We start from the raw sequence: 22,934 nt of genomic DNA on the forward strand, positions 1-22,934 counted from the left end.
GGGGGGGGAGGGATTGTGAGTTTCCTGCATTGTGCAGGGGGTTGGATTAGATGACCCTAGTAGAATTCCAACTCTAGGATTCTTTGGGAGATGGTGAGCTCTCCTTCCTCGGTGGTGTTTCAACAAAGGCTGGGTGGCCATCTAACAGCAATGAAGATCCTGTGAATGTAGGGAGAGGAGTTTGTGGGTTTCCTGCATTGTGCAGGGGTTGGACTAGATGACCCTGCAGCTCCCTTCCAACTCTATGATTCTAGGATTCTATGATCACCATCTTCAAGTACTTGAAAAGCTGCCATCTAGAGCAGGGGTCCTCAACCTTTTTAAATAGGGGGCCAGTTCACTGTCCCTCAGACTGTTGGAGGGCCGGACTGTTGTGGTGGCTGCCATTACTGTACAAGGCCGCGGGCCATCAGTTCTCCGTCTTCTGCATCTCTCTCCCTTCCCCACACCACACACCCCAGCCTGGGAACTCACCTCACCTCGGTATCGCCTCACACTCTGTCTCTGCCGCCTCAGCCCAGTGCTGGAAGTGTGCATTGCTAACGCGAGTTTAGGTTGAACGTCACTTCCGGTCTGATTTTGCCATAACCCGGCGGGCCGCATAAACGCCCTCAGCGGGCCGCATCTGGCCCACGGGCCGTAGGTTGAGGACCCCTGATCTAGAGGATGGTGTGGATTTGTAGGACCAGAACCAGTGGATTGAAATTAAATTCAAAGAGTTTCCGGCTCAACATTAGGAAGAACTTCCTGGCTGTTAGAGCAGTTCCTCGGTGGAAAAGAGACTTCCTCGAGAGGTGGTGGGCTCTCCTTTCTTGGAGGTTTTTCAGCAGAGGCTAGATGGCCATCTGACAGCAATGCGGATCCTGTGAGTTTAGGGGGAGGTATTTGTGAGTTTCCTGCCTTGTGCAGGGGGTTGGACTAGATGACCCTGGAGGTCCCTTCCAACTCTAGGATTCTATTATTCTAGGACTTTAGGTTTCTATGATTCTCTCTCAAGGGCACTCTTTCCGGATTCCACCTGCCCAGACGCACCGGTCGCCGCCCCCCTGCCCGCAGGGCTTGAGCCGCTCCCACGCCACGATTCCCGGTTCTTCCAGACTAGCTTGAGCCCTGGCCACCCTTTCTCCCGAACGCCTCCCTTTTACCCCGCCAACAACAACCCTGCCAGGTAGGCCGGGGCGAGAGAATGTGACACACCAAGTGAGCTCCCCTGGCAGAGGGGGGGCGATTCGAACCTCTGACCTGGCTCTGTCCCTGGTTATTTCTGCAAAGAACACCTGTGAGAGGAGCACGACAGGTTGACTCCGCACCCGCCACCTTGGTCCATTTCTGGTCATCTGGGAGGAATGCTGGAGGCCCAGCCTGCCCTGTAGCCCACTCGCAGCCTCTATGCCTTGCCCTGTGGGGCTGTGGAACCCCATCAGTTCTGGAGAGCCCCGTAGACAGGATTTGGAAGGTCAGGGGGCCTTTGATTTTTGGGGGGGGCACTCAAGGGCCCCAACCCCTAGCCACCCTGACCTACCATCACACTGGCCGGGGTCCCACACAGCCAGGATTAAACTTTGTTGGCCTTAAAGGAGCCACTGGACTCAAATTTTGTTCTTTTACTTCAGACCTGGGGTGGCCAAAGCTGCTTCATGTAAGAGGCACACAGAATAAACGTCAGATGTCTGAGAGCCGCAGGACATGAATGTCAGCTGCTTGAGAGCTCCAAGACAAGGAAGGAACGAAGGAAGGAAGGAAAATAGATGGGGAGAAGTGGAAAGAAAGCAACTTTAACTTTAAATGCAGTGATTGAAAGAGATAAATGCCTTCTATAAGCCAGTCAATGGGGGCTTCAAGTGGGGGCTTCAAGAGCCACACTCTATGTGTGAAAGAGCCACAGTTTGGCCACCCCTGCTTCCGACCAATGCTGCTACCCACCCAAATCTGTTTCTGTTCCCAGAACACTCAGACTCCCTACTGCCCCCCCACACTGATTTCAGATTGCTCTGGCAAGTATTTGGATGGAAAACCTTGGAATAACAAAGTTGGGAGGGTGTGTGTGTGTGTGTGAAAATTAAAGCACACTACCTTTAGTCCTCTTATTCTGTGGGTTTACTCCCAAGATATTGGGCTACCAACCTCCTGGTGAGGCCTGGAGATCACCCAGAATTACAACTGTTCTCTGGCCTACAGAGATAATTTCCCCTGTACAGAATGGCTTTTTTTGGGGGGGGGGATGTGGTCTTTACATGCCACTGAGCTCTCTGCCCTCCTCAGGATCCACCAAAATATCCAGGAATTTACCAGCCAGAGTTGTTCAGTCTATGACAGGGGTGGCCAACAGTAGCTCTCCAGATATTTTTTGGCTAAAACTCCCATCAGCCCCAGCCATCAGCCATGCTGATGGGAGTTGTTGGCAAAAAACTTCTGGAGAGCTACCGTTGGCCACCCCTGCTAAATGAATTAAAGCCCATCTATCACAGTTCTGCTACCCAAACACAGGATAACTGTATTGAAAGCATATTGCCAGCCTTCCCGCCCCAAACACCCATGCACACACACAAGTCCTGCTCACAAGTTACAGCGAACACACACAAAAGGTGTCTTGTTATTTAAAAATACATGGAGTCATTCTCTTGGTAGGAACCAGCCTTGTGGAGCTGGAGCTAAAGAAATGGCTTGCTAGAGAGACCGAGGAAGGAAGGAAGGAAGGAAGGAGGAGGAGGGCTTAAAAGAGGAAATGCCGTTTCCCTGTGGGGGGGAGAGGGAGTGAGTTTTACCTTGTGAGTTGCAAAGAACATGAAGAGCTTCAGCTATGCAGCAGAAGGGGGAAGTTTTGCAGTCAGATGGAACATTTACTTACCAGGATGTGCGCGCGCGCGCGGCGGGGAAGCTTTTCGATATCCAAATGCTGCTAAAATGTATAGAGGCTCCCCGCCGCCTCCAGAGAGAGTTCCGGCCAGCTGGCAGCCCACACGGTCTGCTCCACGGGGTCCTAGTGCACCCCTGCTCCTCGTCACCAGCCAAGCCAGGAGCCCCAATAGCTATGGGGCAGTTGAACCCCCTGCTAAGTTAAAGGGCCCGCTGATCGGCCGGCAGCTCTTTTAACTGGAGGGGGAGGCTGCGGACGGCTTCTGCCCCCTGCCCTACAGCAGAGGCCCCGAGGGCTGCTTGGGGGCCCCAAGTCAGGGGGCCTCACCCAGAAGTCGAGAGGGGGGCTGTGCCCCCACAGGCCCCCTCTTAGCTATGGGCCTGGTTCTGGAGATGCACCCATGAGCTGCAGGGGCCAGGTGGGGGTGGCAAAAGAAAAACAGGCTGTGTTGGGTTTGGTTTGAAAAGCCTATGGGCCCCCACCTCTAGGGGCCCCAGCTAGCTTCTCCACCCCCCCCCCCGCCCCAGTTTCCCCCCTGCTTGCAGCCCTCCCAGCCTCACACACAGGAAGCAACTAAGCCACTCTTTGCCCGGCTGCTGGCATCATTGCCAAGTTTACTTCCCTCTGCCTCTCCCCCACAACTTTGTCCAAGGAGCTTTCGAGAAGGTCTCTCCTGGCTCTGGCTGTGTGGAAAGGGCTCCCTGAAGAGGCAACCGGGAGATTTTAAGGACTGGTCTGCTTGCCAGGGAGTTTGAACAGCAGACATCATTTGAGGGGAGAGAGATTAGAGGCTTTCTGTGTTACTTCTGGCTTTTAAACTGAAAATGCTTTTTACAATTATTGTAAGGTGCCTTGAACCGCAAGGAAAAGTGGGATATAATTGTTTTTGGTGAGAGGCCAGTGGCTCAGTGGCAGAGCCTCAGCTTTGGATGCAAAAGGTCACATGTTCAATTCCCGGCATCCCCAGTTAAAAAGGACCAGGCGAGGTGGTGAGGTGAAAAGACCGTTCTCCACCTGAGGTGCTGGAGAACCACTGCCGGCCTGAGTCGACAATACTGACTGGAATGGACCAAGGGTCTGATTTGGCATTAGGTCGTGTCGTGTGTAGTGAATAAATGCATCACTTTGTTAGATACTTTGATGCACAGGGAAGGAAGAGAAGGGAGATTCACCTCCGGACGTTCCTCTTTCAGACATCCGACTTTGGCAAGGTCACCATGGGCCAAGCCAAGAGCCGGAGAAGAAAACCCCCCTCAGACACGACCCCCCCGAGCAGCCAAGAAATCCAAATCTGGATGGACTTGACCCTCCTGCCGCAGGAGCTGCTGGTGCTGATCCTGAGCTGGGTGCCCGGCCCGACTCTGGTGACCGTCGGCCGCCTGGTGTGCCGGGAGTGGAGGGATCTGATTGACGGCCCCGTCCTCTGGAAGCTCCAGGGGGAGAGAGACCCCTCCAAGCGGGAGGCTTTCCGTGCCGCCCTGGAAGCTGCCCATCACTGCCCCCGCATGGAGTGGGCCCGGGTGGGCGTCCTGCAGCCCTTCGGCAGGAACTTGAGCAAGAGCCGACGCAAGCTAGGTGAGGAAACTGAGCCTGGTGGAATCTTAATTGAGAGATGGTGGGGCTTGCTGGGAACTGGGGGGATCCTTCTGAGGGTCATGATTGTGGAGGAAACAGGTGCTGGGAGGCAGGGGTCATTCCTCAGTTGAAAACTGGTCTGGAAAACAGTTTCCTCTGGTAAGATCAAGTCCAATTTAGGAAGGAAGGAAAGAAGGAAACGTGATCCTCTGAACATGTTAGATATCCAGATCTGCTCTGCTTTGCATCCACAGATCTACATCCACCCTGTCGGCTTGGAGTTTTGGATACCTCGTACTTAGAAGACAAGTAAGTTCCTTTCATAATTTGGGGTGGGGGTGGGGTGTGCCCTTTTCACACCCGTTGCCTGTTTGGAAAGCTGATGAGGAATCCTGGCCCACACCACCCTTTTGGATCATGGGTAAAACTCTGCAGGGCCGAGCACTGATTGAGGCCTCTTTGCCAGCCCCAAGGTCTTCTCTACCTTCAAAAAAAAACCAGGCAGACTTTCACAGGAGGGCAGAGGTGATTGCAAGAGGCTCCACATCTGGAGTTGGCAGTGTCTTCGCGTGATCTGGGCATACAAGCATCTCTAGCTGGGCAGAACTCTGACTGAGCCCCTTTGGTGTAGTGGTTAAGTGTGCGGACTCTTATCTGGGAGAACCGGGTTTGATTCCCCACTCCTCCACTTGCACCTGCTGGAATGGCCGTGGGTCAGCCATAGCTCTGGCAGAGGTTGTCCTTGAAAGGGCAGCTGCTGTGAGAGATCTCTCAGCCCCACCCACTTCACAGGGTTTCTGTTGTGGGGGAGGAAGGGAAAGGAGATTGTGAGCTGCCCTGAGACTCTTCAGAGTGGAGGGCGGGATATAAATCCAATCTCTTCTTCTTCTTTGTCTAGTGCCTTGTGGGCTATTGCAGTTAAATTATTTCATAGTCCTAAAAGACCCTCAGTGGTTCTACCACCACCAGAGCATTTGGGGGTGAGCAGGATACATCAACGATCACAAACTTTTCTGTTTCCTTCCCCAAAAAAGCCCCTGTTGGATATCATATTTCATTGATTTGGTGAAGGAAGGTTTGTGGGAGGACCTCCTGGACGCCTTCCAACCGGATATTTTTATCTCTGACTGGTGAGTCCTCATCAATTCTTCTTTCACCTCAATTCATATAAGGTCACATACTATTTGAAAATGCCCTGAATCTCAACCAAAAGAGAGAGAGTCCAGCTTCCCAACCGTTCTGCTTTGGACTGCTTATATGGAATGCAGGCCCAGGCCGGGAGACCTCCAGAAGTCCGGTCCTTTCAAGCCATAGATCTGGATGGTCAGGTGGCCTTGTAAAATGCTGTGGACTAGTAACCTTGGTGGACTTCTCAGCAGCATGGCTGGAGAAGCCTTCCCCCAGGGTGCATCGCAAAGAGGAGCTGATCCACCTGGGCAGCTCCCAGAAACATGTTTAGCAGCTGTCACATTAGCTGTCCGCCCCTTCGGTCCGTTGTCTTCAAGTCAGCCCCCTCATCTGGACCCTGATTCTGCTCCTGGTTCTCACAGGTGGGGCACCCATGAGAAATGCAGCTGCACCTACAACCTCTATGTCCTCCTTCTGGCAGCAGACAGATCCACAGTGATCAGCAGATTTGACACCAAAATGGACCGTGCAGGGGAGTGGAACATCTCGTTTCAACAGGTGCTGTGTGCAGAAACAGCCTATTTTGCTCTCAGCTCTTGGAGGCGTCTGAATTTTGCTTGCCAAGGGGTGGGGGGGGGGGGACAGTGCACTGCCCCAGGTCACCCAGCGAGGTTCATGGCAAAGCAGAGATTCAAACTCCGGTTACTCTCAACTTACTCTAGCTACTACACCACACTGGCATGTGCCATAGTGTGGTTATTGCCATGCTGCTATCTTTCCCTTTCTTTTCACAGCCTTCCCACGTCTTCAGAAAATACGGCCCTGGAGTGCGCTACCTGCGGTTTCAGCACACCTGCAAACGCCCTGAGCCACAGCACATGGAAGCTCACCTCACCAACTCTTCCGTCTTGGTGAAACTCTCAGGGTAGACACCGATAAGAACCCTTATCAACTGGGCAAATGTATAACCTGCCATTCTGAAGAGGCTAAACACCATTTTTCACCTTCTGCCACCACCTCCATCCACTCTTCCTCAGATGTATTGGAACTGAAAAACAGCAACTTGCCTTGAGCATCCTTCCAGAGGAGCTGAAGAGCAAGGGGGGGGGGGCAAGACCCTTGAGAAGCCTGCAGTGCGGGGGCTCACAAGCTTTTTGTGCCTACAGGCACCTTTGGAATTCTGACACAGTGGAGTGGGGACAACCGCAATGTGGCTGCCATAGCTTACCTACAAGGACACCATGAGGATTTTTGTCCTGTGGCTGCAGCTGCTGCCAAAGCAACATTTAAAGAAAATCTGAACGGACAAATCTCCAATGGCCAATCAGAAACCTTGCTGGCAAAATGTTTGTTGGCGGACATCGTGTGGTGCCCATGGACACCATGCAGGGAACCCTAGCTCTAGCGGGGAGAAGATAAGAAGGGGAAAGAATTATAAGGAATAGTTGGAGGACATTCAGCCTTGCTTTGTCCAGGAACAGGAGATATGGTCTTCGAGATGTTCTTGGGTGTTATGCAGCAGTAGTTTCCAACCTTTTTTGGCACCAGGGACCAGTTTTGTGGAAGACAATTTTTCTACGGAAGGGTGTGGTCGTTAAGTGTGTAGACTCTTATCAGGGAGAACCAAGTTTGATTCCCCACTCCTCCACTTGCAGCTGCTGGAATGGCCTTGGGATAGCCATAGCTCTTGCAGCGTTGTCCTTGAAAGGGAAGCTTCTAGGGTGAGCTCTCTCAGCCCCACTCACCTCACAGGGTGTCTGTTGTGGGGGAGGAAGATAAAGGAGATGGTGGCCCACTGTGAGATTCGGAGTGGAGGGCAGGATATAAATCCAATGTTGTCATCTTATTATGATTGCTACACAACTCACAGCCCTGTTGCTAACAGGCCACGAACCGGTACAGGTCCACAGACCGCGGGTTGGAGACCATTGTCACCCAAAGGTGCCTTTGATTCTGACAGATGTTGCAATTTCGTCTTGCCTTTTGTTTTAGACCTGCATTTGGACACCTTCTGTGACATTTGACACTTCAGCTCTGTTGCTTATTTAAATAAAAATATAAAACGAATGCAAAGTTCTGAGATGCAGACTACAAAGCTATTATAAAACATCAAGTGTACAAGCTCAAAATTAATTAATCATTCTAGAAAGGGAAGCGTTTAGTTTGGCCATGAAGTAGGCGAGATAGTTTACGAAGACAAATATATGTTATTCATTTCTTTAACCAATCCTCTTTCATGGGGATTATGTTCTTTAAGTTCTGAGCAAAAATCAGCCTTGAAGATGTTATGGCATTGCGAACAAATCCACAAGCATCTTTAGAAGGGAATTCTACATTATTTAACAACAACATGCCTCAGAGGATAATGGTTAGCTCTTTCCTTATGCCTTTAGAGATAACTGCAGTGATCATATTCCAGAACTCTACTGCTCTTCTACACTTTTAGTAAAGTATCCACTGTCGCTTTATCTAGCAGTATGTTGTTACTCAGCCCCCACGTACTCGCTGTTTTATTTTCAAGATTTATACGCATAGCGACTGGGGCGGGGGCAGAATATTCGTGAACGGGAGATGTTCCTAGGTATCTCTTAGAGCCTCTCACTTTCCTGTCTCAGAGGTAGAGTTTCCCTCCAAGGTTTTGTTCCGTCCTGTAACTATGCTGCCCCGAGTAAAATGGTTTGCTTCTTTGTCTTTAAAAGACAGGGGAAGGTCAGGTGGGATCAGGAGTTGAGAACTCCAAGGCAACAACCCCTGATGGGACAGACTGTGATTCCTCATGCAGGCAAATGAGAGTGATTGAAGATGATTTCCTTAGTCCTGAAGATCTTCATATCGGGAGGCTTTTCTCCCCGTGTCTTCCAAACACTCCAGTGCTGCTTCTTCCCAGAGTCTCCTCTTCTTCTTCCCTTGAGGCCTGACTCCCTTCTTCTCAGTTCCCCAGTCCTGAGGCGTCTTTTCCCACCATTTCCCTTCACAGGAGACCAGGGGTCTCTCTCCTCAGAGGTGATGTCCCTGGCAGGGTCCTTCTCCTTCCCCTGCTAGAAGAAGAGGTCTCTCTCTCCCCCTCTTTCCTTTGGCCTGAAGAAGGCGGGGGCGTCGTCTCCTCCTCTCCCCGCCCGATCTCCTGCCCTGTCCCCCTGTCGGTGTGTGAAATTTATTTTTATTTAATTTAATTTGTTTATTTAGGTTATATTTATATCCTGCCCATTCTGTACAGACTCAAGGCAGCTAAAAGCATAAAATAGACAATAAACAAAAACAATATAGAATCATAAGAGTTGGAAGGGACCTCCAGGGTCACCTAGTCCAACCCTCTGCACAATGCAGGGAACTCACAAACACCTCCCCCAAAATTCACAGGATCTTCATTGCTGTCAGATGGCTATCTAGCCTCTGTTGAAAAACCTCCAAGGAAGGAGAGCCCACCACCTCCTGAGGAAGCCTGTTCCACTGAGGAACTGCTCTAACGGTCAAGAAGTCCTTCCTAATGTTGAGCCGGAAACTCTTTTGATTTAATTTCAACCCACTGGTTCTGCTCCGACCTTCTGGGGCCACAGAAAACAATTCCACCCCATCCTCTAGAAGATGACAGCCCTTCAAGTCCTTGAAGATGGTGATCCTATCACCTCTCAGCCGCCTCCTCTCCAGGCTAAACATCCCCATTAAAACAATAAAACAATCAGATAAAGGACAATGGTGCTACTTCAGGCGGATCATGTAATATTTTCTTTCTCACGCGCACAGATCCTAGGCAGTTAGTAATAAAAGCGCGATGGATCCAGATGTGGTGGCAGCCCTCTCCCATTAGATGTTATAAATATACGCCATCCAAAACAGGTCAGTCTTGTAGGCCTTGTGGAACTGCGATGGCTTCTGGGAGGGTGTTCCAAAGTATTGGGGCCACAACCGAGAAGGCTATGGTGGAGTTGAGCCTAGCCTCCTTTAGCCCAGGGACAGCCAAAAGATTTTGAGAGGTTGATCGCAGTGCTCTCTGCGGCACATGTGGGGCAATGGCTTCCCGCCTAGGCTGAGGGAAACTTCGGCTGAGCCCCTACTCCTCTTCTTCAACGGCTCCTCCACAGCCAACGTTCCCAACCGCCTGCCTTCCGGCCAATCGTAAGAACATAAGAGAAGCCATGTTGGGTCAGGCCAATGGCCCATCCAGTGCAACACTCTGTGTCACATAAGAACACAAGAGAAGCCATGTTGGGTCAGGCCAATGGCTCATCCAGTGCAACACTCTGTGTCACATAAGAACACAAGAGAAGCCATGTTGGGTCAGGCCAATGGCCCATCCAGTGCAACACTCTGTGTCACATAAGAACACAAGAGAAGCCATGTTGGGTCAGGCCAATGGCCCATCCAGTGCAACACTCTGTGTCACATAAGAACATAAGAGAAGCCATGTTGGGTCAGGCCAATGGCCCACCCAGTCCAACACTCTGTGTCACACATAAGAACATAAGAGAAGCCATGTTGGGTCAGGCCAATGGCCCATCCAGTGCAACACTCTGTGTCACATAAGAACACAAGAGAAGCCATGTTGGGTCAGGCCAATGGCCCATCCAGTGCAACACTCTGTGTCACATAAGAACACAAGAGAAGCCATGTTGGGTTAGGCCAATGGCCCATCCAGTGCAACACTCTGTGTCACATAAGAACACAAGAGAAGCCATGTTGGGTCAGGCCAATGGCCCATCCAGTGCAACACTCTGTGTCACATAAGAACATAAGAGAAGCCATGTTGGGTCAGGCCAATGGCCCACCCAGTCCAACACTCTGTGTCACACATAAGAACATAAGAGAAGCCATGTTGGGTCAGGCCAATGGCCCCTCCAGTCCAACACTCTGTGTCACAGAAGAACATAAGAGAAGCCCTGTTGGATCAGGCCAGTGGCCCCTCCAGTCCAACACTCTGTGTCACATAAGAACATAAGAGAAGCCATGTTGGGTCAGGCCAATGGCCCATCCAGTCCAACACTCTGTGTCACAGAAGAACATAAGAGAAGCCCTGTTGGATCAGGCCAGTGGCCCCTCCAGTCCAACACTCTGTGTCACATAAGAACATAAGAGAAGCCATGTTGGATCAGGCCAATGGCCCATGTCACATAAGAACATAAGAGAAGCCATGTTGGATCAGGCCAATGGCCCATCCATCCCAACACTCTGAGTCACATAAGAGAAGCTATGTTGGATCAGGCCAATGGCCCATCCAGTCCAACACTATGTGTCACACAGTGGCCAATATATATATTGTGTGTATACACACACACTGTTGAAGAAAGCAGGAGTCAAGTTACACCTTTAAGACCAACCAATTTTTATTGAGAACATAAGCTTTCGTGTGCTCTTAAGCACACTTCCTCCGACGAGGAATCCAGCACAGTGAGCAAAGCCATCCAGAGCTGAGCAGAGCCATCCAGAGCTGGTAGGCAGTGGCCCAGAATGCAACATGGTACAGATTTAAGAACCAGTGACAGTGAAGTCAAATTATCTGGTAGGCAGGGGTTGAGAATGTAAAATGGTACAATGGCAGAATAGTAAAATTAACAAAGCAACAAGTAACTGCTGTTTTGTTGCTTTTGCATGCTCATGCTACTCAGATCAAAGGTTAGCTCAATTTGTTAATTTTACTATTCTGCCATTGTACCATTTTACATTCTCAACCCCTGCCTACCAGATAATTTGACTTCACTGTCATTGCTTTTGAAATCTGTACCATGTTGCATTCTGGGCCACTGCCTACCAGCTATGGATGGCTCTGCTCAGCTCTGTATGGCTTTGCTCCCTGTGCTGGATTCCTCGTCTGAGGAAGTGTGCTTAAGAGCAGAAAGCTTACATTCTAAAAAAAATTGGTTGGTCCTAAAGGTACCACTTGACTCCTGCTTTGCTCAACTGTGGCCTCTGCTCCATATTTTTATCCAATCCCCTTTTGAAGCTGGCTGTGCCAAATCAGGCTATCAGGAGCCTGACAGAATATGTCCCCGCCCTCTTCAGCACCCAGCCAATCAGAACCCCCCGCCCGTAGCTGGAACTGGCCTATCGGAGCGCTTGAAGGAGCTCAAAGTTCTGGGCGAGGTTTAACTCTTCCCCTCCCGGCAGTGGGGCAGGGAGGCTCTTGGAAGCCCCTTGGAAGGGCTGCCCGGCGAGCCCGTGGCCGCCTCCCAGAGTCCTCTCGAGCATGTGCAGAGCGCTCCCCCTCTCGAGCATGTGCAGAGCGCTTGGCGCACCTACCGGAGCGGCTGCTGCAGAGGTTCTGGGCTGCTGGGCGGGCAGAGGTGGGCATGCCCCCCGCCTGGGTTTCCAGAGACCCTTCCCCACTTGAGGAGGGGGGGCTCCAGCAATGCCCCCCCTGCATGCATCGAGCTCTCTGCGCCGGCCCTGACATCCCCCCGCACCCGGTTCTGCTTTGAGCATGCACGTGTGCCCCGTCGCAGAGACCCCGCCCGTGCGTCAAAGCCCTGCCCAGCTCGGAGCGACGCGCCCTTCTTTCCTTCCTTCCTTCCGCGGGCCCTGGGCCGCTCCCAGTCCGGCCTCCCGATTGCCTTGATTGCATTCCACCCGGCCTTCCTCCCCAGCGCCTCCCTTTTGCCCTCCCAACAACAACCCTGCCAGGTAGGCCAAGCCGGGAGAATGTGACGCTGCCCCCAAGGCCGCCCAGCGAGCTCCCCTGGAAAGGGGTGGGAGATTGTCTTAGCAGCAGTCTGTGCTTAAAGGATCTAGGGGTCTTAGTGGATCACACACTGAACATGAGTCAGCAGTGTGATGCGGCGGCTGAAAAGGCCAATGCAATTTTGGGCTGTATCAACAGAAGTGTAGTGTCCAGATCACGTGATGTGATGGTATTGCTTTGCTCTGGTAAGACCTCACCTGGAGTCTTGTGTTCGGTTTCGGCCACCGCATTTTAAGGAGGATCTAGATAAGCTGGAACGGGTCCAGAGGAGGGCGACGAAGAAGGTGAGGGGTCTGGAGACCAAGTCCTATGAGGAAAGGCTGAAGGAGCTGGGGATGTTTAGCCTGGAGAGGAGGCGGCTGAGAGGTGATATGATCACCATCTTAAACATAAGAACATAAGAGAAGCCATGTTGGATCAGGCCAACGGCCCATCAAGTCCAACACTCTGTGTCACACAGTGGCAAAAAATGTAATATACACACATACACTGTGGCTAATAGCCACTGATGGACCTGTGCTCCATACACTGTGGCTAATAGCCACTGATGGACCTGTGCTCCATATTTTTATCTAAACCCCTCTTGAAGGTGGCTATACTTGTGGCCGCCACCACCTCCTGTGGCAGTGAATTCCACATGTTAATCACCCTTTGGGTGAAGAAGTACTTCCTTTTATCCGTCTTAACCTGTCTGCTCAGCAATTTCATCGAATGCCCACGAGTTCTTGTATTGTGAGAAAGGGAGAAAAGTACTTCTTTCTCTACTTTCTCCATTCCATGCATTATCTTGTAAACCTCTATCATGTCACCCCGCAGTCGACGTTTCTCCAAGCTAAAGAGTCCCAAGCGTTTCAACCTTTCTTCATAGGGAAAGTGCTCCAGCCCTTTAATCATTCTAGTTGCCCTTCTCTGCACCTTCTCTAAAGCTATAATATCCTTTTTGAGGTGCGGCGACCAGAACTGCACACAGTACTCCAAATGAGACCGCACCATCGATTTATACAGGGGCATTATGATACTGGCTGATTTGTTTTCAATTCCCTTCCTAATAATTCCCAGCATGGCATTGGCCTTTTTTATTGCAAACGCACACTGTCTTGACACTTTCAGTGAGTTATCTATCATGACCCCAAGATCTCTCTCTTGATCAGTCTCTGCCAGTTCACACCCCATCAACTTGTATTTGTAGCTGGGATTCTTAGCCCCAATGTGCATTACTTTGCACTTGGCCACATTGAACCGCATCTGCCACGTTGACGCCCACTCACCCAGCCTCAACAGATCCCTTTGGAGTTCCTCACAATCCTCTCTGGTTCTCACCACCCTGAACAATTTAGTGTCATCCGCAAACTTGGCCACTTCACTGCTCACTCCGAACTCTAAATCATTTATGAACAAGTTAAAAAGCATGGGACCCAGTACCGAGCCCTGCGGCACCCCACTGCTTACCGTCCTCCACTGCGAAGACTGCCCATTTATACTCACTCTCTGCTTCCTATTACTCAGCCAGTTTTTGATCCACAAGAGGACCTGTCCTTTTACTCCATGATTCTCAAGCTTTCTAAGGAGCCTTTGATGAGGAACTTTATCAAAAGCTTTCTGGAAGTCAAGGTAAACAACATCTATCGGGTCTCCTTTGTCCACATGTTTGTTCACCCCCTCAAAGAAATGCAACAGGTTAGTGAGGCAAGATCTTCCCTTGCAGAACCCATGCTGAGTCTTCCTCAATAACCCGTGTTCATCAATGTGCCTACTCATTCTGTCCTTGATAATGGTTTCTACCAACTTTCCCGGTATTGAAGTCAGACTGACTGGCCTGTAGTTTCCCGGATCTCCTCTGGAACCTTTTTTAAAGATGGGGGTGACATTTGCTACCTTCCAGTCCTCAGGAATGGAGGCAGATTTCAATGAAAGATTACAGATTTTTGTTAGAAGATCCACAAGTTCAACTTTGAGTTCCTTCAGAACTCTCGGATGTATGCCATCCGGACCCGGTGACTTATTAGTTTTTAATTTGTCTATCAGTTGTAGGACCTCCTCATTTGTCACCTCAATCTGACTCAGGTCTTTCAACACCCCTTCCAAAATTAGTGGTTCTGGGGCGGGCAAAAAGTTCTCGTCTTCTACAGTGAAGACGGAGGCAAAAAATTCATTTAGCTTTTCAGCCATTTCCCTATCCTCCTTCAGTAATCCTTTTACCCCATGGTCATCCAAGGGCCCCACTGCCTCCCTGGCTGGTTTCCTACTTCTAATATATTTGAAGAAAGTTTTATTGTTGGTCTTTATGTTTTTTGCAATATGCTCCTCATAGTCCCTTTTTGCCTGCCTGATCACAGTCTTGCATTTGATTTGCCACAGCCTGTGTTCCCTTTTACTAATCTCACTTGGACTGGTTTTCCACCGCTTAAAGGAGTCCTTCTTACCTTTTACAGCTTCCATTACTTTGTTTGTTAACCACGCAGGCCTTTTCTTATGCCTGTTTGTGCCTTTCCTAACTTGTGGTATGTATTTTATCTGAGCTTCTAGGATTATAGTTTTAAATAGCGTCCAAGCTTTCTCAAGGGTTTTGACCGTATGTACCTTTCCTTTCAGTTTCTTCCTCACATGCCTCCTCATCTCAGTGTATTTACCCCTTTTAAAGTTAAACGTGGTTGTGGTGGTCTTTTTGGACAACTCCCTATTTATACAAACGGTGAAATCAATAACATTATGGTCACTGCTCCCAAGCGGCGCAATCACTTTTACATCTCACACCAAGTCTTGGGCATTACTTATGACCAAATCCAGGATCGCCCCACCCCTGGTAGGTTCTGAGACCATCTGCTCCATAGCACAGTCATTGAGAGCATCTAGAAACTCAATCTCTTTCTCTCGACCAGAACACATATTGACCCAATCAATCTGCGGGTAGTTAAAATCACCTATTACAACACAGTTTTTACGTTTAGCCGCTATCTTTAAGCCTTCCATCATATTATAATCGTCCTCTCTCTTTTGATTTGGTGGGCGATAACAAACTCCCATAGTTAAATTTCCTTTTGGGCCCTCTATTTCAACCCAAAGCATTTCTAAAAGTGAATCTAATTCTCTGATCTCAGCCTTACTGGACCGTATATCCTCTCTGACATACAGAGCCACCCCACCTCCAACCCTTCCCTCCCTATCCTTCCGATATAGCTTATATCCAGGAATCACCGTGTCCCACTGATTCTCCTCATTCCACCAAGTTTCTGAAATTCCCACAATGTCTATGTTTTCTCCCAGCACTAAACATTCCAATTCACCAATTTTACTTTGAACACTTCTAGCATTTGCATACAAACATCTATAATTTCCCAGGCGAGCTAGGCCCGCCACCTTCCTCCTGCCGCCTCGAGACACTGGCAGACAGTCCATATTGTTTGTCACCTTCACAGTGGACAACTCCGGTCCGTTACCCGGTAGAAAAATAGCAGCTAACCCTTCATCTCTTTGAGACGAGTCCTCCCGAACCAGAGACATTTCATCTCCTGTCGGCTTTCCCCCAAGATTTAGTTTAAAAACTGCTCTGCCACCTTTTTGATTTTAAGCGCCAGCAGCCTGGTTCCATCCGGGGACAAGTGGAGACCGTCTCTTTTGTACAGCTCCCGCTTGTTCCAGAAAGCATCCCAGTGCCTAACAAACTTAAACCCTTCCTCCTTACACCATCGTCTCATCCACACATTGAGACTTCTAATTTGTGCCTGTCTCTCCTGCCCTGCACGTGGAACAGGTAGCACTTCCGAGAAGGCTACCTTGGAGGTCCTGGCCTTAAGTCTCCCGCCTAGCAGCCTAAATTTTTCCTCCAGGACCTCACGACTGCATTTCCCCACATCGTTGGTGCCAACATGCACCACGACCACAGGCTCCTCCCCAGCACTGTCTATCAGTCTATCTACTACACGCGTAATGTCCGCTACCTTCGCACCAGGCAGGCAAGTCACCATACGGTCAGTACGCGGTTTCGCCACCCGGCTGTCTACTTGCCTAATGATCGAATCACCAACTACCAATACCCCCCCTCTCCCCCTGCTCAGGGATGGTTCCTTGGCGCGAAAGGATTCCCGCTCACCGACCGAAGAAGAGGTCCCTTCTGAGGGCGCATTCCCCTTATCCTCAGCACGGTGCCCTGTTCCCTCTCGACCCTCACGCTCTCTGGCAGCAACGGGGCTGCTACGTTCAGAGCGGGGCTCATCTAATACGCCCCCGAGAGTCTTCCCCAAGTGCCTAACTGACCGTCTCTGCTTCTCCAGGGCAGTCACCTCGGCCTCAAGGGTACGAACTCGTTCCCTGAGGACCAGGAGCTCCTTGCATCGAGCACACACCCAAGACTTCTGTCCTTTGGGCAGATAGTCATACATGTGACACTCAGTGCAAAACACTGGAAAGCCCCCAACCCCCTGCTGGCATTCTATCTTCATTGTATATATATATATATATATTAAAATATACAGTCCTCTTTAAATGCTGTTTAAGTGGCTCCCCTTCTGGCGGGTCAACTTACCTAAACTTACCTTATTGGGAACTTACCTTATTTGGAGAACAAGGAAGCCAGGGATCTGGGTTCCTGCTCCTTAGAGAGCCCCTAGGCAAAGAGCCACAGGCCAAGAGCCCTTTAGCTCTCGCCCTTCGGCTCGCGCCAAAGGCTCGCGCCTTTGGCAAGGCGCAGCTTAAAATGCAAAGAGGTGGAGCAGGGCACTCCTCAGCAATCACTCTCAATCAGCAGCAATCACTCTCAATCTCTTTCACCCTTAAGGCAGTCAACCAAACAAAGAGCAGTCAACCAAACAAAGAGCAGTTCCCCAGCTATCACACCTTAGAATTTTAGGCAGCCCCACAAACCTTAGAATGTAGTCCTTCAAAACTCAGAAATTCTCAGCAATTTCTCCAGCTGTCTCAGCTATCAGAGCTGCTCTGCTCTGCTCCTCCCAGACCTCTGTGAGATGTGCTCAGCCTTTGGCAAGGCGCAGCTTAAAATGCAAAGAGGTGGAGCAGGGCACTCCTCAGCAATCACTCTCAATCAGCAGCAATCACTCTCAATCTCTTTCACCCTTAAGGCAGTCAACCAAACAAAGAGCAGTCAACCAAACAAAGAGCAGTTCCCCAGCTATCACACCTTAGAATTTTAGGCAGCCCCACAAACCTTAGAATGTAGTCCTTCAAAACTCAGAAATTCTCAGCAATTTCTCCAGCTGTCTCAGCTATCAGAGCTGCTCTGCTCTGCTCCTCCCAGACCTCTGTGAGATGTGCTCAGCCTTTGGCAAGGCGCAGCTTAAAATGCAAAGAGGTGGAGCAGGGCACTCCTCAGCAATCACTCTCAATCAGCAGCAATCACTCTCAATCTCTTTCACCCTTAAGGCAGTCAACCAAACAAAGAGCAGTCAACCAAACAAAGAGCAGTTCCCCAGCTATCACACCTTAGAATTTTAGGCAGCCCCACAAACCTTAGAATGTAGTCCTTCAAAACTCAGAAATTCTCAGCAATTTCTCCAGCTGTCTCAGCTATCAGAGCTGCTCTGCTCTGCTCCTCCCAGACCTCTGTGAGATACTTGAAGGGCTGTCAAAATCAAAATCAAATACTTGAAGGGCTGTCAAAATCAAAAGAGTTTCCGGCTCAACATTAGGAAGAACTTCCTGACCGTTAGAGTGATTCCTCAGTGGAACAGGCTTCCTCGGGAGGTGGTGGGCTCTCCTTCCTTGGAGGTTTCTTAACAGAGGCTAGATGGCCATCTGACAGCAATGAAGATCCTGTGAATTTAGGGGGAGGTGTTTGTGAGTTTCCTGCCTTGTGTACAGGGTTGGACTAGATGACCCGAGAGGTCCCTTCCAATTCTATTATTCGAACCTGGGTCTCCCAAACTCTTATCTAAGCCCTGCCCTGGCTCCGTCCGGGTCGTTTCAGCAAAGAACACTCCCTATTGAGTGAGATTCCTGGTGGTCCTGGAAGGATGCTGGAGATCCAGCTTGCCCTATGGCCCAAGTGGGGTCCCAGGCAGGGCCCTTGAGGGTGCCACCCCCTTCAAGGGAGGGGTGGGATGTGAAGGAGGTGGCCTGCCCCAGGGGCTGGGGGACCCCATCAATTCTGGAGAAGCACTCAGGGATTCCAGGTGGCAACAGACGAACAGCCAAGTAATGTTGGTTTGAAAACAGGCAGCCTCCGACATTATGTGTGTTTCAGTGCCAGTTGTCAGACAGTCCTCCGTGGGCTCTCTCACCACTCGGGGTGGCCCATTTGGCATTTTCCCAGCCTGGACTTTCTCCCTCCTGGCTCTGGCTGTGTGGGATGGGCTCACTGAAGAGACAAGGGGGCAGAACTTGGAGATCTGCAGGTGGCACTGCAATGCTGTCTGTTTGCCGGGGAGTTTGAACAGCAGACATCGTTTGACAGGGGAGAGATTAGAGGTTTACTATTTCATTTCTGTTTTTTTGAACTGAAATGTTTTTAACGATTATTGTAAGGTGAAAAGTGGGATATAATTGCTTTGGTGAAAGGCCAGTGGTTCAGGAGCAGAGCCTCAGCTTTGGATGCAGAAGGTCACGAGTTCAGTTCCCGGCATCCCCAGTTTAAAAAGACCAGGCAGTAGGTGAAGCGAAAAGACTGTTCTCCACCTGAGACCCTGGAGAGCAGCTGCCAGCCGGAGTCGACAATACTGCCCCTGATGGACCAATGGTCTGATTCGATATTAGGCAGCTTTGTGCAAAAGGTTCCAGGTTCAATCCCCGGCAGCATTTCCAGTTAAAAGGTCCAGGCAGGAGGGGATGGGAAAACTCATCTGGCAGAAACCCTGGGGAGCAGCTGCCAGCCGGAGTCAGCAATACTGACCCTGATGGACCGAGGGTCTGATTCAGTATAAGGCAATGTCATATGTGTCGTGAGTAAATACATCACTCTGTTAGCCGCTTTGGTGCACAAGGAGGCAAGAGAGGAGAGGTTCACCCCCAGACGTTCCTCTTTCAGCAAGGTCACCATGGGGCAGGCCAAGAGCCGGAGAAGAGCTGACGTGGCCCCCCAGAGCAGCCAAGGAGCCCCAAGCCAGATGGATGTGACCCTCCTGCCGCAGGAGCTGCTGGTGCTGATCCTGAGCTGGGTGCCCGGCCGGACTCTGGTGACCGTTGGCCGCCTGGTGTGCCGGGAGTGGAGGGATCTGATTGACAGCCCCGTCCTCTGGAAGCTCCAGGGGGAGAGAGACCCCTCCAAGCGGGAGGCTTTCCGTGCCGCCCTGGAAGCCGCCCGTCACTGCCCCCGCATGGAGTGGGCCCGGGTGGGCGTCCTGCAGCCCTTCGGCAGGAACCTGATCAAGAATCCTTGTGGGGAAGGTGAGGAAACTGGGCCTGGTGGAATGGTGGCGGGAGGGAATCCCATACCTCTTAACTGAGAGATGGTGGGGGATGCTTGGAACTCGGGGGATTCTTCCGAGGGTCGTGAATGATCGTGATCCGTCGGTGGTAGGAGGAAACAGGTGCTGGGTGTGTTGTGAGGCACTGAGTCATCCCTCCGCTGAAAACTAGCCTGGGAAACAGCTTCCTTTGGTGAAATCAAGTCTAGATTGGGAAGGAATTCCAGAGAGACGGAAGGAAAGAGGGGAACGCGATCCTCTGAACATATTAGATACCCGCAGCTCCTCTGCTTTGCATCCACAGAACAATTTCTGCACTGGCAGGTCGGATATGGGGATGGCGTGTGCTTAGGGGACAAGTAAGTTCCTTTCATAATTCCAGGGGGGAGGAGGGTCGTCCCCACTTTCACAACCATTGCCCGTTTGGGAAGCTGATGAGGAATCCTGGCCCACATCAGCCTTGGAGGGCTCAGCGCTGATAAAGGCCTCTCTTTGCCAGCCTCCAGGATCTTCTCTCTCTTTCAAAAAGAACTGTTGCGTCCCGGCAAACTCACAAAAGGGTGAGGGAGGGCAGGGGCTGATTCTGAGAGGCTCCACATCAGGAATTGGCAGCGTCTTCGCTGTGACTGACTGAGTCCCTTTTATCCAGCCCTGATCCCTTTGTCCAGTGCCTTGCGGGCCATTGGGGCTAAATTCTCTGGTAGTCCCAAAGGACCCTTAGTGGCCCTGCCACCACCAGAAGATTTGGGGTGACCATGATACATGAGTTGGATCACAAATTTTTGTTTCCCTCTCCTCCCCAAAAAGCACCTGTTGGATATCGCAGCTCGTTGATTTGGTGAAGGAAGGTTTGTGGGAAGACCTCCTGGACACCTTCCAACCGGATATTTTTATCTCTGACTGGTGAGTCCTCACTCACTCCTCTTTAACTTGTTCATAGCCGCCCTGTGGTGCAGAGTGGTAAAGCAGCAGTGCTGCAATACTGTGATCTGAACTCTCTGCTCAAAACCTGAGTTCTGTCCCAGCGAAAGCTGGTTCAGGTAGCCGGCTCCAGGTTGACTCAGCCTTCCATCCTTCCGAGGTCAGTCAAAGGAGTCCCCAGCTTGCTGGGGGGAAAGTGTAGATGACTGGGGAAGGCAATGGCAAACCACCCCATAAAAAGTCTGCCATGAAAACATTGTGAAAGCAATGTCACCCCAGAGTCGGAAACGACTAGTGCTTGCACAGGGGACCTTTCCGTTCCATAGCCGCCCTGAGCCTACTTCAGCGGGGAGGCCGGGATATAAATTAAATATTATTATTATTATCAGATCACACACTATTTGAAAATGCCCCAGATCTCAGCCAAAAGAGAGATAGCCCAGCTTCCCAACGGCTCCACTTTGAATTGCTTATATGGAATGCAGCTGTGGGTCGGGAAACCTTCAGATGTCAGATCCTTTCAGGCCACAGATCTGGGTGGTCAGGCGGCCTTGTCAAACGCTGTGGACTAGTAACCTTGCTGGAATCCTCAGCAGCATGGCTGGAGAAGCCTTCCCCCAGGGTGCATTGCAAAGAGGAGCTGATCCACTTGGGCAGCTCCCAGAAACATGTTTAGCAGCTGTCACATTAGCTGTCCGCCCCTTCGGTCCGTTGTCTTCAAGTCAGCCCCCTCATCTGGACCCTGATTCTGCTCCTGGTTCTCACAGGTGGGGCACCCATGAGAAATGCAGCTGCACCTACAACCTCTACGTCCTCCTCCTGGCAGCAGACAGGAACTCAGTGATCACCAGATTTGTCACTGAAATGGACCCTGCAGCTGAGTGGAACATCCCATTTCAACAGGTGCTGTGTGCAGCAATGGCCTATTTTGCTCTCAGCGTTTGGCATCTGAATTCTTCTTGCCGGCAGGGGGTGGAGAGTGCACTAATCCGGACCAAGGTCTGCTCCACTGCTTGATGGGGCAAAGGTCTCCCAGTGATCTTAATGGGGAGGGACGGTGGCTCAGTGGTAGAGCATCTGCTTGGTAAGCAGAAAGTCCCAGGTTCAATCCCCGGCATCTCCAACTAAAAAGGGTCCAGGCAAGGAGGCCTGAAAAACCTCCACTTGAGACCCTGGAGAGCCATGAATGGGGCTGTGGCTCAGTGGTAGAGCCTCTGCTTGGTAAGCAGAATGTCCCAGGTTCAGTCCCCGGCATCTCCAATTAAAAAGGGTCCAGGCAAATAGGCATGAAAAACCTCAGCTGGAGACCCTGAAGAGCCACTGCCAGTCTGAGTAGACAAGACTGCCTTTGATGGACCAAGGGTCTGATTCAGTAGAAGGCAGCTTCCTATGTTCAGGGAGAGATGGTGGCTCAGTGACAGAGCATTTGCTTGGTAAGCAGAATGTCCCAGGTTCAATCCCCGGCATCTCCAACTCAGAAGAGTCCAGGCAAGTAGGCCTGAAAAACCTCCACTTGAGACCCTGGAGAGCCATGAATGGGGGTGTGGCTCAGTGGTAGAGCATCTGCTTGGTAAGCAGAAGGTCCCAGGTTCAATCCCCGGCATCTCCAACTCAAAAGGGTCCAGGCAAATAGGTGTGAAAAACCTCAGCTTGAGACCTTGGAGAGCCGCTGCCAGTCTGAGAAGACAATACTGATCTTGATGGACCAAGGGTCTGATTCAGTAGAAGGCAGCTTCATATGTTCATAGCAAAGTTGAGAGTCAAACTTGGGTCAGCCTCATCTTATTCTAGCTGCGTCACCCTACTGGCATGCGCCATAGCATGTGGTTATTGCCATGCTGCTATCTTTCGCTTTCTTTTCACAGGCTTCCCACGTCTTCAGAAAATATGGTCCTGGAGTGCGCTACCTGCGGTTTCAGCACATTGGCAATCGCCCTGGGCCGGAGCACACAGAAGCTCATATCACCAACTCTACTGTCTTGGTGAAACTCTCAGGGTAGACGCCGATAAGGACCCTTATCAACTGGGCAAATGTATAACCTGCCATTCTGAAGAGGCTAAACACCATTTTCCACCTTCTGCCGCCACCTCCATCCACTCTTCCTCAGATGTATCGGAATTGAAAAACAGCAACTTGCCTTGAGCATCCTTCCAGAGGAGCTGAAGAGCAAGGGGGGGTGGCAAGACCCTTGAGAAGCCTGCAGTGCGGGGGCTCACAAGCTTTTTTTGCCTACAGGCACCTTTGGAATTCTGACACAGTGTAGTGGGCACAACCGCAATGAGGCTGCCATGGCTTACCTTCAATGACACATGAGGATTTTTGTCCTGTGGCTGCAGCTGCTGCCAAAGCAACATTTAAAGAAAATCTGAACAGACAAATCTCCAGTGGCCAATCAGAAACCTTGCTGGGCAAAATGTTTGTTGG

At 50.8% G+C, this 22,934-nt stretch overlaps 2 protein-coding genes and 1 non-coding gene across 3 annotated transcripts; all 3 read left to right on the top strand.

The window, feature by feature from the left end:
- The first annotated feature begins 4,074 nt into the window (after positions 1-4,074).
- LOC132585919 (F-box only protein 17-like) lies at positions 4,075-6,489 on the top strand. The gene is made up of 5 exons (XM_060257796.1): positions 4,075-4,432; positions 4,687-4,741; positions 5,467-5,562; positions 5,983-6,118; positions 6,355-6,489. Exons 1-5 carry the CDS (start codon positions 4,075-4,077, stop codon positions 6,487-6,489), a joined length of 780 nt encoding a protein of 259 aa, XP_060113779.1.
- Positions 6,490-12,035: 5,546 nt separating this feature from the next.
- Positions 12,036-22,600, top strand: LOC132586228 (F-box only protein 17-like). The gene is made up of 6 exons (XM_060258228.1): positions 12,036-12,175; positions 19,210-19,568; positions 19,893-19,947; positions 20,396-20,491; positions 21,277-21,412; positions 22,375-22,600. Exons 2-6 carry the CDS (start codon positions 19,220-19,222, stop codon positions 22,507-22,509), a joined length of 771 nt encoding a protein of 256 aa, XP_060114211.1. The 5' UTR covers positions 12,036-12,175; positions 19,210-19,219; the 3' UTR covers positions 22,510-22,600.
- TRNAT-GGU (transfer RNA threonine (anticodon GGU)) lies at positions 22,047-22,118 on the top strand. The gene has a single exon. It is a non-coding gene; the product is annotated as a tRNA-Thr (tRNA).
- Positions 22,601-22,934: the final 334 nt, after the last annotated feature.

Source organism: Heteronotia binoei, chromosome 17, assembly GCF_032191835.1.
Source record: "Heteronotia binoei isolate CCM8104 ecotype False Entrance Well chromosome 17, APGP_CSIRO_Hbin_v1, whole genome shotgun sequence".
In the NCBI taxonomy this organism is placed as follows: domain Eukaryota; kingdom Metazoa; phylum Chordata; class Lepidosauria; order Squamata; family Gekkonidae; genus Heteronotia; species Heteronotia binoei.

Excerpts from the sequence above, each read along its gene's own strand:
- LOC132585919 (XM_060257796.1), top strand. The coding sequence starts at position 4,075 with ATGGGCCAAGCCAAGAGCCGGAGAAGAAAACCCCCCTCAGACACGACC. Across the intron at positions 4,433-4,686 it reads CAAGAGCCGACGCAAGCTAG|ATCTACATCCACCCTGTCGG; the intron begins GTGAGGAAACTG and ends TTGCATCCACAG. Across the intron at positions 6,119-6,354 it reads GGAACATCTCGTTTCAACAG|CCTTCCCACGTCTTCAGAAA; the intron begins GTGCTGTGTGCA and ends TTCTTTTCACAG.
- LOC132586228 (XM_060258228.1), top strand. The coding sequence starts at position 19,220 with ATGGGGCAGGCCAAGAGCCGGAGAAGAGCTGACGTGGCCCCCCAGAGC. Across the intron at positions 19,948-20,395 it reads GGCGTGTGCTTAGGGGACAA|CACCTGTTGGATATCGCAGC; the intron begins GTAAGTTCCTTT and ends CTCCCCAAAAAG. Across the intron at positions 20,492-21,276 it reads GATATTTTTATCTCTGACTG|GTGGGGCACCCATGAGAAAT; the intron begins GTGAGTCCTCAC and ends TGGTTCTCACAG.